General features: G+C 39.0%; 1 protein-coding gene across 1 annotated transcript in view; it reads left to right on the top strand.

Annotated features, from left to right (window-relative positions):
• The window catches only part of ctnna2 (catenin (cadherin-associated protein), alpha 2), a 217,003-nt gene that overhangs the window by 7,392 nt on the left and 189,974 nt on the right, over nucleotides 1-19,637 (top strand). The window contains exons 2-6 of the mRNA XM_019876737.1: nucleotides 2,777-2,883; nucleotides 11,959-12,154; nucleotides 13,910-14,076; nucleotides 15,564-15,683; nucleotides 16,801-17,067. Of these exons, the coding sequence (XP_019732296.1) occupies nucleotides 2,782-2,883; nucleotides 11,959-12,154; nucleotides 13,910-14,076; nucleotides 15,564-15,683; nucleotides 16,801-17,067 (852 nt within the window). The 5' untranslated portion in view covers nucleotides 2,777-2,781. The remainder of the gene's footprint in view (nucleotides 1-2,776; nucleotides 2,884-11,958; nucleotides 12,155-13,909; nucleotides 14,077-15,563; nucleotides 15,684-16,800; nucleotides 17,068-19,637) is intronic.

Raw genomic sequence — 19,637 nt, 5'->3', positions numbered from 1 at the left:
CCCGACCCCCCCCCCCAAAAAAAAAAAACCCTAAAAATGTTTCAAATGCTTAGATCAGTTGAAAGTTGTTTAAGTACTTTCTCCAAGACCGTTAAATGTACCGTTGAGGGTCGGTGGACATTTTTTGCCTTGAGTCACTGTTGTACAGCATTCACACAGGTATTTCCAGGCCACTTAAGTCCATTGTACTCTATCTAAACCAGTCTTTTAGTACCTTTGCTTGGTGAAAAGTTGACATTGAAGTCAGTAAGCTTTTCCATGTTCGGGGCACGTCTTGTCAGGTGTCGCCACACTGATGACATGCTTGGCATAGATTTTACACCGGATGCCCTCCCTGATGGAATTATGATCTCGCAGACACATGAGGATGTTAGCATTTGTGACTGGGATTTGAACCGTGGCAGGAATCCACTGCATTGCTCAGCTGCAAGGCAATATGTTTTTAACCTACCATTGCTAGTTAGAACTTAGTTACCCCAGCAGCAAGATTTAAAATGTAATCAATTCATCAATGGAATAATCTATAGCAGGCGTAGGGAACTCCCAATTCCTCGAGAGCCTGCCTGTTTTGGATCTCTCTCTACTTCAACACAACTGATTCAAACAATCAGCTCACCAGCAAGCTCTGTCGAAGCCTGAATCAATCATGAACAATTGAATCAGGTGAGTTGGAGAAGGGGGAGGTCTCCCCCTGATCTATAGGAGAATCGATTCTAAAAGATTGGTTGTTGACAGCCCTTGTATCAATGTCCACAAATATCTGATGATCTTACTTGATTTGTGAGCTGTATTCTCTGTGTTGGTGCATATGGAAATTCTCAAATGGAATGTAAACGATAAAAGCCTCTTTTTACTTAATATGACCTTATTTCTTTGCCCAGTTAATGCTTATCATGTATTAACCTCATTTGTTAATACGTCCATGACAGCAAACTTAATCCATGTCCGGGTGGCTTCACAGAGGGCGGAGTGGGGTCTGGAGATAAATCAGCATGCAATGGGGATAAGCTGAGGTCCTGGTGCGGAGTATATATTAGTATTAGTCACTGCGGAGTATTAGTCACACCAGTCAAAAAAAATGCATCATGAAGAAGAAAAAAACCCAAAACATATGTCGCTCTATAGTATAAGTGGCATTTTTGGGGGTAATTTATTTTAAGAATTTATTTTGGAGAAATTTATTTGACAAAAACCATAACCAGTAGAGCTCTGACTCGTACCACAAATCTCTGTTCCCTAACTAAGGGTGCATTGGGAAATAAGCTCATAGAGCAGAGTGCGTCACTCTGACTGTTCGGAAACTCAAACGGGTTGTGCCGTTCAGTTATTCAGTATGCATTAAATAGGGAGTGCTGTAGCCCAGTGCATCAAGCAGTACAGATGGTTTCATCACAAGTTGCTGATTGGCTGACGACATAGGTTGCGTTTGGAGATTAATGGGAGGGCCATGTGTGCTGCTTCTCCGAAAACACACACTCTCAGAGTGGTGTTTGGGCACCAGAATGAATTTGCAAACACACCTGAAACGTCCGCTTATGACTACAGAAAGGTTTTTCTTATTTGTTTAAAATGACTTACCTTAACTAGAATCCCGTGTTTCATTGTGGCCAAAGGTAGACTGCTGGTTGTTTATTGTGTCTTTTAGTGCTGTAAATCCTTGTATTGGCCAAAGGAATCCGCATGCTAAACGAGCAATGTGTCACACATGCGTTGCCATGTTGACTACTTCTACCCAGCATTCAGTTTCTGCTGTCCAGCATCAAAGATCGATTTCAATAATACGGAACATAATTGTTGTGTAACTCACAAAATGTAAAACTTTATTACTGACAGGTTGGTGCAGGATGGCCCTTGCCTTCAAATTTATCTTTCTATTCTATTCTATCGATTTTTTTTTTGTGCCCTAAAACCCATCCAAACGTATGGGATACTCGTCATTGCCTTCCTCTTTGTGTTTTGTTTTCTCTTGCCTGGCATGATGATCATTGAGGAGAATAAGTGATGATATCCCTGGACATCTTCAGAATTGTGTAGAGTCTTTCTTCTAAATTTATTGCACAGTAGAAGGATTCAGCAACTATTTCAAGACATTATATCATATGAATGTTTTTTTCCTTTTAGTTCTCATTGAGTATCTAGTTTATTTAGTATTCATATCTTTTCCTTCAAAACCTTTTAGCAATGATGTTAATGCTAGCCATGTTTTAAACAGACAGACAGAAAATTGTTGCCATTAGCAATGCAATTATTAATAGATGAACCTCTAATATGCATTCTAAGGAGAAGTGTCCTCTGTGGTTGGCATATAATGTACAGTACATACGTAGATATGGAACCAGTAGAACACATTGCAGACCCTCTGCCAATTCCAAATCTTTATGCCTGACAGATCATGGTTAGAGTATTATTCTGTACACAAACGAATGGAGAAGGTAACATTTTGTTATCCATGGGTCTGACAAAACACTCACACTCACAAAAGTAAAGCCAAACCTAAGGTTTATATGAACCCCATTAGCTGCATCTGAACTCCTATATGTGTGTGTGTGTGTTCGTGTGTGTGTTTTTATATATATATATATATATATATATATATATATATATATATATAGTATATCTATTACACCATTATTTCTTGATTTAAATTGTTTATATTATCCTCACTTGTTTTTGTGTCAGTAAAGCACATAATAACCGTGTAAAAAAAACCAAAACATCATTAATTGCAGTGCAGCATGAAACTACACGACTTTTCTCTGTATTCTGATTTTAACAGAGAACATGACGACAGCCACCTCCCCTATCTTGCTGAAATGGGACCCAAAGAGTCTTGAAATCCGCACGTTGACTGTGGAGCGACTACTGGAGCCCCTCGTTACACAGGTAATTCTCTCAACCTCGAGATGCAAATATAACACGTTTAACAACAGAAGACAGTGAGGTGAGGATCATTAAAAAATGGATCTAAAGTTTGTTTACACAAAATAATAGCCAATTTGTATTTGCTTTGGATCGTGATCAAGTGGTAAAATATGTTTCATTATTATGGATTATTGCAGAACACTGTCTTTTCTCTACTAATGCTTTAGCTTGCAAGTCAAGCAGGTGGCTGAGTGTGACTGTATTCACAGTGGTTTCCAATAGCAGTGATCTAAAATTTCAACTCCTTTGTTAGTGTTTACTATTGTTATAGTACAGTATCTGTCTTGTTTTTTACCTAAATGAGTTTCAAAATAAAAGCTTGATACCAGTTCTGATAGATGTTGCGTGCACTCTTAATTGCAGTGTTCTCTATTTTGTGGACTATAAGACGCTACTTTTTCCCCAATATTTGAACCCTATGTCTTAAAATGTGACATAGTTCATTTATGATTTTTTTACTGATGAGCTCCATTGCATCTGAACAGTAACTAAAATAATTTAATGCACAACTGCGGTTCGTACTCTTTTTTTGTTTTTTTTTTTGGGGGGGGTGACTTCAGAGACATATTCCCAATGAAGGTTTCATGGATATTATTACAATAGGTTCCACTGCATTCTGTGACCCAGTTGGAAAATCAATTAAATGATAGGCTTTGGCTATAATTAATGTCCTTCTCAGAAATGATATGTAGATTGTTTGGTTTTTTTTTTTTTTCCTCTCACATTTGTTACATTTAAAAAGAAAAAGTGTTACATCTTGTCAGATAACATTTTGCATGTTGAGCACTTGACCAAACCAAATGGATTAATCTCATGATCTGTCTGCCCTAATTCCGCCACTTGGATGAAATTTCCATTATTCGGATATTTTGTGACGTCGTGCAATATCTCTTCTCCTGCATCCTGTTTGAGAGATCACAGCCAGAGAGAGCTTGTGAAAGCATTTCCGTTTTTCTGATAGGGCTATGTTAACACTGGTTGCTTTTATTTTCTAAAATGGATTCATTAATGGTAAGTACTCACCCCATCATTTTCATGGAAGACATGATCAATGTATTAGCGCTGTGTCTTAAGAATCAATTGGGTGTTTTTGCTGATTGAGTCATTGATTAACTTTAAAACAGTAGATACATTTATTGAAAGGCTTTAGGATTCATGCTGCAGTCACTGTCATAGGCCGTTAACATAACAGAAAAGAAGTGTAGCTTTTTGGAGGTAACAAACGATGCTCTGCTTCATCTTTTAGTTTGATGAAAGCCATGAAATTCTTGTCTCAATTTTAGCAGTGTTGCTAAAAAAAAGAATAAAGTTTGGAGTGTATTTTAAAATACTGTGAGGAAATTACATGGAATGATAAATAACAAATTGTCCGGATCTCACAATCAAAAATCTCTGGGAATAATAAAGCATGGATCACCAACCTTTTTGAAACCGAGATCTGCTTCTTGGGTATTGATTAATGCAAAGGGCTACCAGGTTGATTTGCACTTTTTAAGCAACAAATTTGATCAAATTATTTGCTGGTAAATGATCACATCATTGTTTCTCCCACTAGCTTTTCTCCACATATGCTATGAATTGGTCATGTGTTCCAATGCTGACTTATGACGTGTACTATTTTTACTGGTTACTGGTAAATGGGGCAATATTTATTTTCTCAAGAAAAATAACATTCCTCTCCCAAAAAAGCTGTGGGGTTTTTTTTTTTTAGATGAGACCCATGGGCTCTCTCTCTATATATATGTACATATATATATAGAGAGAGAGAGAGGCAACAGAAGTGCATTAAGGAGAAGGAGCCAGATGGGCGGGCTGTCATGGAAAGACAAGCCCCTTGATGGCATGTACCACCATCAAATTAAAGAAGTGTCTGACATTGAGAAAACAATACCAGTGAGTGGAATAGACTGTACTGAAAGACAACACAGAACCACTAATAATGTCAGCACAAGATTAATGGAGGCTGGGGGCCACCACATCAGACAGGATCCCAGGTGTAGGCTATGTAAAGAAGCCCCAGAGATGGTGCAGCATATCACAGCAAGGTGTAAAATGCTGTCTGGCAAGGAATAGAGGGAGCAGCATAACCAGGTGGCAGGTATAGTGTTCTGGAATGTCTGTCCCAAATATGGATTTGAGGTCCCAGAATCAAGATCCTGTGGTATTTCCAGATCCAGACTGACAAACTGGTTTTAGCCAACAAGCCTTACATAGTGGTGGTGAATAAACATCAGAAAACAGCAGTCGTCATGGATGTAGCATCTGGAAAAAGGGACACAAAAAGATGGCTCATAACAAGGGCTATAGGAAGAACTAGCCTATCCCAGCTGTCTTCGGGTAGTTGGAGGGGTACACCCTGAACCGGTTGCCAGTCAACCATGCCAATCTACCATGCGCGCTATTGCAATGTGGGAGGAAACGGGAGTACCTGGAGAAAAGCTACACAGGCACAGGGAGAACATGCAAATGCCACACAGGAAGGATGGATCCTGGATTCAAACCATGGACCTCTGTACTGTGAGCCAGACGTCCTCCATCTATGGTGCCACCCATATTTCTACTGTAAACTGAATATTCAAACATGCTCTAGAAAGTGAAAATAGTAAAAAAAAAAAAAAAAAAAAAAAAAATGAGTGAGATGAATTGGTCATAATTTTTAGCACTGGGTTTTTAGCCATCTTTGTAGTACTTGGGATGCTCCAAAAGAGCCATTCACCAGCTTGCGCTACCTTGCTTTGTCAGCATATGGCATGCTACAGGATTGGGAACAGCTGTCAAGCACATCTGCTGGTAGTCTGCTGCCTTCCTTCTTATCAACCATAGAAAATTCATCACATCAAAGTTTCAGAAACACATCTCCTTTGGATGGATTATTACGTACACTGCTCTAAGATTGATATACGAGTAAAAACTATATATTCTCACAATTCAGACTTAATTAAAATCACATCTAAGATTCTATCTTTAAGATAAATAAAACATTTTTTTTGAATGGTAGAGAGATTTCGAGAATATTTCATCATCCTTTAAATTCACTCAGATGAATATTGCATTGTTGAAGCCTGAGAGCTGTGAGCGATGCAGTTTATAGCGGAGGTGGAGTAAGTCACATCTGTGCAAGTTGAAAGCAAAGTGACTGTAGAAAAAAAAAATCAGGGCAAGTCAAATTGAGTCTCAATCAAATTTCAATCAAGCTGAGTCAAGTCATTACTTGGTTCAAGCAAGTCAAAAGAAAAGTCAAACAATCTTACTCAGTCACAATAAATATTGAAGTGATAATATAATTTCACTAATCCAAGCACGAAACAGTATATTTACACCTTAAAAAGTTGCGATGATTGAATGAATTTATTGCACTGAATTGTTTTGAAGTTTTATTTTGAATTTAATTTGATTCAACTTTTTTTTTCTAGCCAAAGTATAGCATTTAAAACTTTTCTCACCATTAATGAGACCTATAACTTGTACAACTCACAATCGGGACTCTCCTTACTCAGGGTGGGACGCACCTTCATCGAGCTGTAGTTTATAGTCGTGAGCATAATTCATCTTGCATCTCCAGGCCCAGACTCTTTTCCACACATCATGCAGGCACATGTCTCCACACCATTTTTCTCTTTCCACCACTGACGGCTAGAAAGACTGCTTAGCTTCTTTTGCATTCAATGGTTGGCATTTATGTTTTACGTGCATAAGTGTTTTTTAAAGAGCGTTTCGCGTGACTGCAATGAAAAGAATGTGTTGAATTTACTCAATTTTATTTTGTCACGTGGCTACACTGATTAAAATCATCTGAATCCAGAAACATTTTTTGAAGTGGCGGTATAATCTACCTCATGTTTTCTTGGAGTCTATGAATGCACATATTTGTGTGTTTATCAATTGCTCTGCTGTACTGTTAACTTGGCTTCTTAACACACACTCTCTCTTCCCTTGTGTTAAGTATCACGTATCAGAGCCTGAAAGCGGAAAATTAAACATCTACGAAGGGCCACTGGGATTTACAGCTGAATCGAGAGTCCACTGGCCAGTGTTCTGGGAGAAAAGGCCACATGGCAATTAATGCGATTGATGAGCAATAAAATAGGAGCACAATGCACACCAAGCCCTCATGTACCATACGGAAAAAGGTTAGCCTTACCACCGCGGCTGCTTGATCACCGATGAACGACCTTTCACATACTTTAGTACTTTCTTGATTATTAAATAACCTAGTGTGGTATTTCAAAAAAAAATCCAAGCGGAGTTGCTCATTCACGCAATGAAAACAATTCAGCATTACAGTTAAAAGAAGGGTTTAACATTAATCCTCAACATAATTGGCTGTGTTCTATCATTGTATCAACTAAGAATTTGGAATAATTCATCAGCTATTTATGACTGTTATGCACATCGTATTTCATGTCACTGTCACTCTACCTTCTCAACAGGTTAGTCTTTTCTCCCGTCACGATTCATGCCTGTGTCAGTCAGATTTAGATTATATTTCTGAATTTTTCCTCCGTGTCATAATATTTGTACATTTACACATCTTCTACGTCAACTAAGAGCTTTTGTTCCATGCAGTCTGTTGTACTTGCATCATTGCTGCATGCAGCAAGCTTGATTTTCAATTTGATGGCTGTCAGAGTTGATCGTGCTCCAAAAGTTAGTCAGCCAAGCAATCTGTCATGTGCTTGTGTCACCGTGAAAGTGACAGTGAATTTGGATGCCTTGGCAACGTTCATAAAAGCTGTACTGTAGTGTTGGAGCACCTTGATATTATCACTCTGAAAACAGGTGTTTTCTTTTTTCTCCATGTGGTGCTCACCACTCTCAAGGATGTTTGGCTCCACCTTTTCTCTGCATTTTGGTTGCCTTCTGGGAGTTGAGCATACATGACTGTAATATTAGACAACTTTTAATTAAACTGTCGTTTGGCAAATGAAAAGACCCAAGTCACTATTGAAAGTTAAATGCTTTGTACCTTCATATAAGGTCCAAAGAGCATACCATTGCTGAGTTTCACTTGAAGCACAAAAATGCCAGTCAGTGTATGTAATATTTTGAAAAGAGTAACAGCAACTGCTAGGTTCACCTGAGTCCAAAAGTAGTTTTGATTTTAGGCGCTGGGAAATTACTGCACTCTCGGGCAATAACGGGTGAATCTGATGCCAACTTAAGAACGTCAACACCCACCTGGATGCAACGTTAATCTCGTAAAAGTCATTTGTTTTCCCTACAAGCTTGTTCTTTGGATATTCTGGCACCTGCGTGCAAAGACAACATTATAAATTCATAAAAATAACGCTGTTAAATCTGTATGAAGGTAGATAAGTTCCATGAGCCAAAGTGCCTGTTGTGAGGTTATTCAGGGCATAATTAAATATACATCATGCTTTTTAAGCCACTGTTGGAAGAAAAACACTTCAAGGAGCTGTGACTTGAATGAGACCGTCCCGGTGGAAAGCTACATGACAAAAACCTTGCAGCTTGCAGAATGTGTGTGTGTATGTGTGTGTGTGCATGCGTGTGTGTGTGCGTGTGTGTGTGTATATGTGTGTGCGCGCGTATATATCAATTTTACTTTTACTTTGAAGATTGCACGTATCAAACATTTTTCATAATAGTATGTTGCTACTCAGCAAGAACAAAATATCAGGCAGGCGGTCTTCTTGTCACCAGCATTGTACTTTGCTCAACAAATCATAAGCGCATCCCAACGGGTTTACTGGAAAAAATTAAGGTTCCTTTTAGAATCACGATTTTTCATAACATACAATATTATAATAATAAGACGACCACAAATGTGGGGCATTTATTACAAATGAGATTTTTTTTTTAATAACTATCCATCTATTCTCCATACCACTGATCCCTACTGGGACCGTAGGTGTGCTGGAGACGATCCCAGCCGACTGTGGGCGAGAGGCAGGGGAGCCAGTCAATCGCAGGGCATGAATAGACAAACAACCATTCGTAGTCACATTGACGTTTATGGACAATTTAGACTCTTCAATTAACCTACCGTACAAACATGATTTTGCAGTGTTGGAGAAACCCAACACAGGCACGGGGAATATATGCAGAATCTGCAGAGGAAGCCCAAATGTGAACTTGCAAGATCTGGATGGTGAGGAGGAAACCAGTGTTCCAAAAATACGGTATTATATTTAAAATAAATAAATAAATCTATTAAATAGGACAAACAGGCTAGTGTAATAATTGTAAAAAAAATGTTAAATTGTTAATTGGTTCATCACTAAAAAGAGTTATTTCCACGAAACTTTCTGTTGGGGGTTGCTCGAGCTATGAAAGAAAGTACATATGTTGTATGGATCCTCAAAACATTCAGGAATTTGGTATTTGTAAAATGGCGCCATAAACAACACGTACGCTGCCTGCTCTCATTCATGGTCGTTGCCAATCATTTTGTAATGTGCAGTGCCTCAACTTACAGGAGTGGAGGTTTTCCGAGTCGACTGGACAGAGCAAGTTTACAATCGGCGCTGTCTTCTTTTGCATACTCAGCCATCGCCACCCTTTGTTTGCCGCTCGTCTATTGGCCGCCAGCGTAGGGTTCATTCTGCTTGGCAGGGGTTGTAAATTTCTGAAATCCTTTTATTCGAAACACTTGGCCAGATTGCGCTACCTCCTTGCATGATTAACAAAGTGCCGAAACTAAAGGAGGAGAATAACGCAACATGTTTAAATCATCTATCTTTCAAGTTCTATCTCTACTGAGGTAACTTTTTTGGCCCTTTTAATTTACAGTCATTTCCAACTGTTGGCATTACTTCTACAGTTTAATGGTATGAGCAGCGAATATACTGCTCATTGCTCTGCTGCTCTGTAGGATGGTTGAAGAATGAAGTGCTTTCTGAAAGGACCAGGTGCACTACAAGCACTTTTGTGATGTTGCTGCTGCAAAGCATAGCGCTGAAGCAATTAAGTTGGATTTCATTAACGCAGTGATTGGATGCCTTCCCTGGCTCTATATTTACTACATGTTTCTGCAGCTGCACACTGTTGTAAATAAAGAGTGTTCTCTTTGGTCAAGATTAGGCTGTATCATAATAACATGGATCGTTAACTGAATACACTACCGATGGAACTGCCGTATTTTCCATGCACACATATATACATATATATATATTTATATTTATGCTGTGATGCATAACCTTTAACCTGAAATGACTTTGTAAAATAAACAGGCCGTTTTAATTTTGTGACATAGTGTAGCCTTCTCTATGCACACTCTGTTAACTGTTAATTGTATGCAAAGACCCGTTAAATAATGTTGTCTTGAAGTAACTGACGCAAAACGAGTGCACTATACTTCACTGTAACCAAGCAAGCAAAAGTGCTGTTGCTTCAGTCTCCACAAGTTTGAGCTGCACTTCAGAGAATGCCGTCAGCTACGGGAAGTTGAAGACATCCGCTATGGCATCATATGCCCAATATATGGTAACACTGGCGTTGAAGCAGGAGCTCGGAACATTCAGCCAGGAAACTCTTCCATGGATTGAAAAATAACAGTGAATTGATGAATTGTTTGCTTTGCCACATAATTTTTTTAAGTGAATTTAGTCATTAACATGAGGAGGAATGTGTGCGTTGTGCACAGGTTTTGTCTCAGTAATAATGGGGTATTGATTCCAAACCAGGACTGAAAAAAAACATCCCGTTGTACCTTGTAATGAGCTCTCTGTTGGAGCTTGGGCATGTGTGTGTGTAGAGATTGTAAAAGAAATATATAAGAAGATGAGAACATGCTGCTAAAGCTTGTTAAAATAAATTCATCCAAGATGGATCAAACTTTTACTCTTGGCCCATTTTTAGAATCGGGTCCTCAAAAAGTTCAGATCCTGTCTGAATGAATAAAGAAGATTGTGTGCGGTGTGCTTTAAGGAGGTCTATCACAGAAAATAACAAGCTGCACAAAAAGGTTCTGCTTGAGAAACACTGGTGACAGTGTTTATCGTTATGTACTTTGGGTATGCTTACTGCTAATCAGTTTGATGATGTGGGTTTGATCACCTGCGAGTGAACTGATATGTTTTCGTGTCACGACAAAGTTCAAAACCCTTTCTAAAGATGCCTGTGATTTTTTGTTGACCTCAAGAAATCACAACTGGTAATCTTTCACGACACACACATTCCCGAGTGGATCTTTGGAATGGACAGTTGCTGCATCAGGGATGGCCAAACATTCCGAGGCTCACAGCCACACCTCACATACTATATGGACACACATAAACTCTCCCATCCCATCCCCCCCGCCACTCCCGAGCTCTCCTTTGCATGTTTTGACAAACTCCCCTTCTTTGTATAGTTTTTTAGCCTGCTCAATGTTCCAAGCAAGTTGATACGAGTGCTCCATAAATTTGTGGAACTACTACTGTGTCTGATATTTGAATGGAGCTAACTGAAGTGCCGGTGATGATCTGAAGCCTTGAAATGCTCATATGATGAATAACATATAAGGCAGAATGACCCCGCTGAACCCCCCACCCTGACCAGGAAGTTAAAAAGTGCGTAAAAAGTGAGGCTTTTCCCTTTGGTTTAGATGAGAAGACCACACCTCGACAAGAACGTATCTTTCATTTTTACAAAAAAAAAAAAAGCCCAGTCTTTTCTTGTTTTAAAAAGTAGGAGGAGGAGGCAAGATGTATCTTTGATTGTGAATACGGCTAACACACTGGAAATACACATCTCACATCTCACAGCTTCCACCATCGCCCTCCTCCTGGAAAGGCTTTCTGACGTCACGTCGTCGCCTCTAAAATAGGTTTTAATTTGAGGTGGCTTCCCCTTGTGACAGACGTCTGAGCCGCGCAGCGCCGCCCAGCAACGCTCCATTCCACATATACAATGAATGGGGTCGATGACATGCCTGCAAAGCTCAGAGTGAGAAGGGCTTTAAGAGCCGCAAGAACCCGAGCAGAGATGCACGCGGCTCGCGACCAATGCTACAAGAATACACTTTCAGTACTGCAAGCCCCCCGATCCTGTCTGTGTCTGACTTCTTTTTTTCCCCTCCTCTGTGCTTCCTAGGTGACTACTTTGGTAAACACAAGCAACAAAGGCCCATCCAGTAAGAAAAAGGGCCGCTCCAAGAAGGCTCATGTTCTGGCAGTCTCAGTTGAGCAGGCTACTCAGAACTTCTTGGAGAAGGGAGAACAGATTGCCAAAGACAGCCAAGATCTCAAAGAGGAGCTCATTGCGGCTGTCGATGATGTCCGTAAGCAAGGTGAGCATGTTAAAAGCATTTTTATTTAATAAAGAGTTCCACAAAGTCACCTTCTTTAAGCAGAGCTCAACAGAGAGGATTTGGTCTCACAATCAGTGGCTGACAAAACAGGACAAATATTTTATATCGTTTCAAAAGAAGACAACAATAACAAAACAACAGTTTTGCTTTGATGTGAACATTATTTTGTTCAACTCAGAGGAGCCAAGATTTTTAGCATGGGACCTCCTCACCAGCTTCACATGCTCCCTAGCATCATAATCAATCAAGTCTGGCCCCTCAACCCTGATTTAGATTAGGTCCTCCACAGTGTCGTTGTGCAGGCTTACCCTATCATTGGACGTAATTCTGTTTTGTGGTGGTATTTACGCCATTGTGTTTCAAACCACTACTTTTTTTTTTTCTTCACCTGCCACTTGGCCGATGTCTCCCTGTCCTTTTAATATGTGCCCTGCGATGTCTGGTCACCAGCTCACCTGTGACCTTAATTAGGATGAGCAGCCACTTCTTTGCAAAATACAAAAAACTGGCACGGTAATACACTTATGTTAATCAAATATCCCCCACCCCTGACCCCCAAAGGAAGGATTTGATTCTCTCCTCACTAGAGCAAATGGATCTGAGCACACATTTTGCCCTCATTTTTTTATTGCTCGGTCAGCTCGGATTCTCTGTTGCTGCTTTCAACATTGACCTGAGTGTGTTGGTCTGCTGACTCTTTTTCACGCGTGACAAAGCGGTCACGCCAGACCCATGGGATGAAAACTTTTTCGAATCAACAGATTAATAAAGTAGTCATGTGACTTTTCACTCCAAAAAATGAAAGTGAATGCGACAAATGTGCAAATCGTACTCTCCTGATTTGTCTCAAGCAACATCAGTTCATAGGATGAAATGTTCCCTGTAAAATTGCACCGTTCACCTTGGAAAGGTCTTTTTGAAATGAGCACATTTAAATCTGTCCTCATGGCATCGACCCATGTCACTGTGCCCTCTTCCGCTCAGTTCTTGTCACTGATAAATTATGCACATGCTTTCAGACCACAGACGGATTTGGAACTTCTTTGGCCTGTCACTTTCGAGCTACTCATCACAAGGCCAAAGAGACTTCTGCCTTAACTTGGGCATTATCCAATATTATTATTTTTGGTGCTGTATATTTAACTGATGCGTCACACCTGTAATCTTTCTCACGACAGTGTAGCTTTAAAGTGCTTTTACATGAGCACTCTTTCGTCCGCTTGAAGTATCCTGTTCTTTAGACTGAATTCGCTTTACACTTTAATGCGGTTCATTTGGCTTGATGTGACCAAAAGTCGGGTTCAACTGATTCAAAACTGATCAGCAAAAGCAGACATAGTTTACGTATTATGATGTAAGGTCTTTAGATCTCATTCTAAAGTAACACTTCTAATACAGACCCAGGCTTTTATTTTGAACAGGACTGTACTCCAATCATAAATTCCACTTAACCGAATATTGTTCATATTTTTAATTGCTAACATTTGCTTTTGGTACTTGCTGATATCAATTAAGTATTTGCATTTGCATCATCCCAGTAAAGTGACGTTCAGCCTGTAGTTTAGAAACCAGTTCAATTAGATATAAAGAATCTATTTATATTAATATACATCCAGTAAGAGCATTATTTGCATGGAATGACCCATGGTGTAAATGTAACATCCCTCTGCAAATATTATTATTATTATTATTATTATGATTATTATTGTTTATTTCGTTTTGGTTTTTTTGCAGGAGAGACTATGCGCATTGCCTCCTCAGAGTTTGCGGATGACCCCTGCTCTTCTGTGAAACGTGGCACTATGGTGAGGGCTGCCCGGGCCCTGCTGTCTGCAGTCACACGCCTGCTCATCCTTGCCGACATGGCTGACGTTATGAGGCTGCTGGCCCACCTGAAAATTGTAAGATTGCTCATAAACCAGCAATGTTGTTTTTTCGGATGCATTCACATCGCATAACTGGCTGCGTGATATCTTGCAACATTTCAAACGTTTGACAACACCCTCCATCAGTATTAAAATGGAGAAGCAAATTATTTTATTTCCAACGATGAATAGAAAACACAAAAAGATAATATCTGATCTTTTATTTGAATGCATTTTCATCTGCTTCTGATACACCCGAACAAAATCTGAAATTAGATGCACATGAGCATTACAACAAATACGACTTAAAATAAAATGGTCCATTGCTACTGCCAAACTTTTGCATTCTCCTTTTGTGATGCTCTTGTGGGATTTTGTCAGAGCCTCTTTCAGATGTTGTTTCTGTTGGGGGTGGGATTACTTCCCACAAGTAAACAGGTAAAATGCAATTTCTATGTGGTTTATGTTTGTGTATTGACTTGGGGAGTGTAAAATCATCCACTTCTTTGTGCTTCATGAACTTGTTTGCATTTTGGGCGGTGTGTTTTGGGCCATTATTTTGTTGAAAATGAAGCGTTCCCAATAAGTGTGGTGTCTTACTTTTCAGTTGGTAGCTAAAAACTTTCTGTTTTTTTGTTATGTAAAAAAATAGTTGACTTGACCTCTGTAGAGATCTGAGTTCACTTTACTGCTCCCATTATGTGTCACATCATCACGAAAAATTAGTGAGCTCATCGCAAAAGAAACTGTGCAGCAAGTCATCATTACATCCACGGAGTTTCACAGATTCATTTCTATTTATGAAATCATGAGTCGATTTTATTCTTTCTCTATACATAAGCTTTTTCATCACTTTGGTAAAGCTTAATAAGTCCATGAAGCTTCGACCAGAATTTTTAAGGCTCTTTGCAAATTTTACAGTAAACATCAAGCTATAAATAAATGGAAAAGAAACTAAAAAATAACGACTGTGAAAGCAATGGCTATTATAAACCATTTTAAAAACTGAAATGATAAAATTGAGATACATTTTGGATTTAAGGATTAAAAACACAACGACCATTTGTGTAATTAAAATAAACATTGGGCTTGAATCCCCCAATGCTTTCTTCTCAATCCCTTTTTCCAGATCCATTTCACAGAGGAGCTTAGATGAAGCCAGCATAAGCCGTGTCATCAAAGCCCTCTTCCAAGTTATCTCTCACTCCTTTCCTTTCCATTACTTTTTGTAAAGCACTTTCATTAGGGATGGAAAGCAGTCCGGAATCACAATGTGCCCACATAATGGATGGTGATTGCTGAATTGAGACCCTTTTAAACTGCACATCGTAATGGTTAATGTCTTTTTTTTTTCTAAATCCGCCTCCAATTCCATCCTGGCAGAAAATCGTTTTTATTCATTCAACCAAATAAATTCTGTAGCATTTTTGGCTGAATGTGTCATTAAAATATACTGCTTAAAGCATTGTTGAAAATGTTCTGTGCGCATCACTTTATTTTGTGCGATCCATTGTGTGTGGCAGGTAGAGGAGGCCCTGGAGGGAGTTAAGAATGCAACCAATGAACAGGACCTAGCAAACCGCTTCAAAGAATTTGGCAAAGAGATGGTGAAGCTTAATTATGTAGCAGCCCGGAGACAGCAGGTATGCCCTTCTTCTACTAATCTTACTTTTTCAAATATCATAAATCTCTTCTGACCTCTGGGTGATATTCAGAGTCAGAAAATCTTACATACCGGTACTTCACCAGCACAGTGGTGAATCGGTTACTGCAAGACTGTCTTGGAAAGGAATCACAGTCGGCTCTTGCTGTTTAGAGTTCTCTTCATTTTTCTCTCTTCCTCCCATAGCCCCATAACATGGATGGTAGATAAACTTACGTTTAACCGTAAATGTGTGTATGATTGTATGTCTCTATTTGTCATATTTGTTTTATAAATGTGCCCCACAAATTACGCCTAGCAACAAGTGACTTCATACTGTGCGGTTAAAATCAAATGATTTATCCCTTGCCAAGTTTTCAGTTGAAGTAAATTTGTATTTGTCAAATTGGTAACTTTTGGCTGGAAATGACACATAAAAGGGATCCGATTAATATATTTAATATAGATATAGTAAGGGTCAAGTTTTTACTCTCAAGCTCAATTCATGTATTTTTTTTTTTTTTTTAATCAGGAACGTGATATAGTATTAGCATTTATATTCTATTATATTAACTTGATTTGGAGAGATCAATTAAAAAAAACTAATGACTTTAACAGCGCCTACCAGAAATAGGCAATATGGACACACTTCACTCCCCTCCCTCTACGTCTTGGTAGTCGTCACGGAAAAGACAGGAGACTCAAATGCTAAGGTACACCATGAACTGGTCGCCAATCAATCACATGTCACATATAGACAAACAGGCATACTCACTCTAATGGACAATTAAAAGTCTTTAGTCAACCTTATGTGAAAGTTTTTGGATGCTGTGAGTATCAGGAATAAAAAAACAAGTGAGCACTGGAGAACACAACTAACACAGAGTTGAGGATCAAATCCCAAATCTCAAAACTGAGGCACATCTGATAAGCTCTAGTCTACATTGCTGCTCTCTGATAAACATGCAACTCTTAAATTGGCAGGTTTCGTTGCGGAATTAAAACCTATAATGTCAAATGTGTTCAAGCTGAATCCGCTTGATCTCAAATTAAATAATTTTTCAGGGCTCTTTCAGCAGTAATATGCTTTTAAGTGATAACTCAAAGCCCTTCCTCAGGAGCTGAAGGACCCTCAGTGCCGAGATGAAATGGCCGCTGCACGTGGAGCTCTGAAGAAGAACGCCACCATGCTATACACTGCCTCACAGGCCTTCCTGCGCCATCCAGACGTGGCGGCAACCCGTGCCAACCGGGACTACGTGTTCAAGCAAGTGCAGGAGGCCATCGGAGGCATCTCCAGTGCCGCTCAAGCCACCTCGCCTACTGACGAGAAGCACAGCCATGCTTGCATCGGAGAGCTGGCTGCTGCCCTCAATGAGTTTGATGTAAGTTCACTGCTTCTGGATGCAATACAATGCGTTCAAACATACAGTACACATGTACAGCATGCACCCTAATGCGGTGTAATATGACTGAAAATAATTTTTGTAGGTAGGTGTTGATTGATCACTAAACTTTCTGATCTTTATCTACGCATGGAATCTTAGTATCGTACCTTTTGGTGTACCACTTAAGCATCACCATGAACTCACAGCCGGTGAAGGGAGGTGGATGTAGAAGTACGATTTTTTTAAGAATAACTTTACAACTTCATGAGCAAGGCACAAATGTTGAAAGGGTTGCACGTTGAAGCTCACAGAGATAGTGAGATGACTCAGGAACTGATTTTCATGAATCAGTCTTAGTGAATCTGCTGGATGAATGCAAAATCTGCAATTTGTTTTATAAAGCAATAAAGCACATAAGTACAAGTAAGTAAATGCTTTTTCCACAAAGACGCATCTGCAATAGTCCAATTGAATAGTTTCAAATTCAATTAATTAATTTGACTCTTTTTTGAAATATATATTTCAACCTCAGTATCCGCTTTTGAACCTAAGAAAAAAAAAAAGCTGGTGCTGGTTCTTGAAGCTGCGACCAAAGTGCTCCAAATCCTTATCCATTGCTGCCACCTAGTGTATGTACATTGCCGATGAGGTACTAGCAAGCTGTGAATTTGCATGCAGTGCAAGTGGTAGATCTGTGTCAGTTGATTGAGATGTCGCTGGTTCTCTTGGGTAATTATCTCCATCCTTGTTGAAGCATCCTTTGAAGGTTATTTAAAAGGGTTGTCTGGGAACTCTGCTGCTGTTTTTTTTTTGGGGTTTTTTTTTCCCTTTTTCCAATGATCCAAAAACTAATTGATGCATCACTATTTCTTTCAGAATGTACTCTTGAGTTAGTTGGATGCACCTGTAGTTCGCATTTCTGCCTCGCAGTTCTGTGGTCCATGGTTTGAATTTTACCTGTGTGTGTCTGGACTCCAGCCTTCTCCCCCCAATTCCAAAAACATACCAGTTAATTGCAGTCTCTAAATTATCCTTTGGTGTGAGTGTGAATGGCTATTTATTTATAAGTGCCCTGTGATTTATAATATTACACTGCAGCGAAAAAGTCAGGAAAAATATACTTTAAAAGCCAAAGTTTAAAGTATCATCATGTGTGTTGCTGTACTTGGCGCTACACATCTTGTATCGCTTAATCTCTGTGACCATTTTTCCCCTTTAATTTTATTTAGATTTTTGTAATGCCAGCAATGAAAAATGCACATGATGGAAGAGTGAAAACGTGCAATGATAACCATTGAACCAGGCATCAAAAGGGTTAGTTTTCTTATTTCAGTATGAGCAATTCAAGAAATGAAATATAACAAGGCTTGATCAAATCTTTATTACTGTATATCCAGTAATACTGCCAAAACACCACTTGGTGACGATATTGTCTCAGAAAGACTTTTCTGTTCCCTCTCCAAAAGTGTCTTTCAGGCATCTCAGGGAGATTAGTTTTACCTTTTGTTAATCCATTTTATGAAATACAATGGTTACCAGGGCAGTGTTAATATTTTTGTTCTACATTTTCTCTTTAGAGTTCAATAAGGTTTTACAGTTTGAGGCGAGAACAATTTCACTTTTCAGTGTACCTTACATTATTTCCTTATCAAAAATTTTGTTGCAACGTTAGAATGTTTTGAAAGTCATCCAGTGTTTTGGAATGAATTGTGGCATTCTTGTGTCACTTTTTGTCCGAAGAGTTTCATTCAATACAAATATGTCCAATTTATGCGTGAGAAAATTCAAGCACTGAAATACACTTTGAAGATTTACTATTTTACTTACCTTACTTTCTGTCAATTTATTACTGTATGTGTTTTTATGTTCAATAAACAAATGAAACGAAAAAAACGAAACGAAGATCGCACAATTCAAACGAATACATACACCCTTCAGTTATTTTAGTAGGACCTCGTCACTGATGCTTGTAGTCCAAGAATATTGTGACTATTTGGCATCAACATACATTTCCAACAGTCAAAAAAACCCCAAAGAAAGTCTGCTCTTAATTCAGAAAACCCCCTTTTTTTCCAAATTCTGAAAAGGCTTTTGCGTATTTTTCCTTTTCGCTGATGTGGCCCGGAGAAACCTTGTTCCCACTTTAATGATATCTCTTTGTCTTTATTTTTAACCTGACATTGTGATACTTTGCATTCATGTATAGAAACCTTAAGAATATGTTGTATCTGTTTTATTTCAACAGCAGTGAGGACACAATCACAATTCAATTAATTTCTAAATTGTAAAACAGCAATTTTTTTAATAGCTTTTTTTTAATCAGCGATAATTTTTCCTTCTCCCAAAGCCATGTCCTTTAATTATGACATCACCATTAAAAAAACAAAAACATTTTACATATATATATCCTCGTCTCACCCCTCGGGTGGTGTCCATCCCTCATTCAGCTCGGGTCCTCTACCAGAGGCCAGGAAGCTTGAGGGTTCTGCGCAGTATCCTTGCTGTTCCCAGCACTGCACATTTCTGGACTGAGATGTCCGATGTTGTTCCCGGGATCTGTTGCAACC

Source organism: Hippocampus comes, unplaced genomic scaffold (genome assembly GCF_001891065.2).
Source record: "Hippocampus comes isolate QL1 unplaced genomic scaffold, H_comes_QL1_v1.1 scaffold51, whole genome shotgun sequence".
Taxonomy (NCBI): domain Eukaryota; kingdom Metazoa; phylum Chordata; class Actinopteri; order Syngnathiformes; family Syngnathidae; genus Hippocampus; species Hippocampus comes.
The sequence above is the reverse complement of the archived record's forward strand: the minus strand, read 5'-3'. Positions and strand labels throughout refer to the sequence as shown.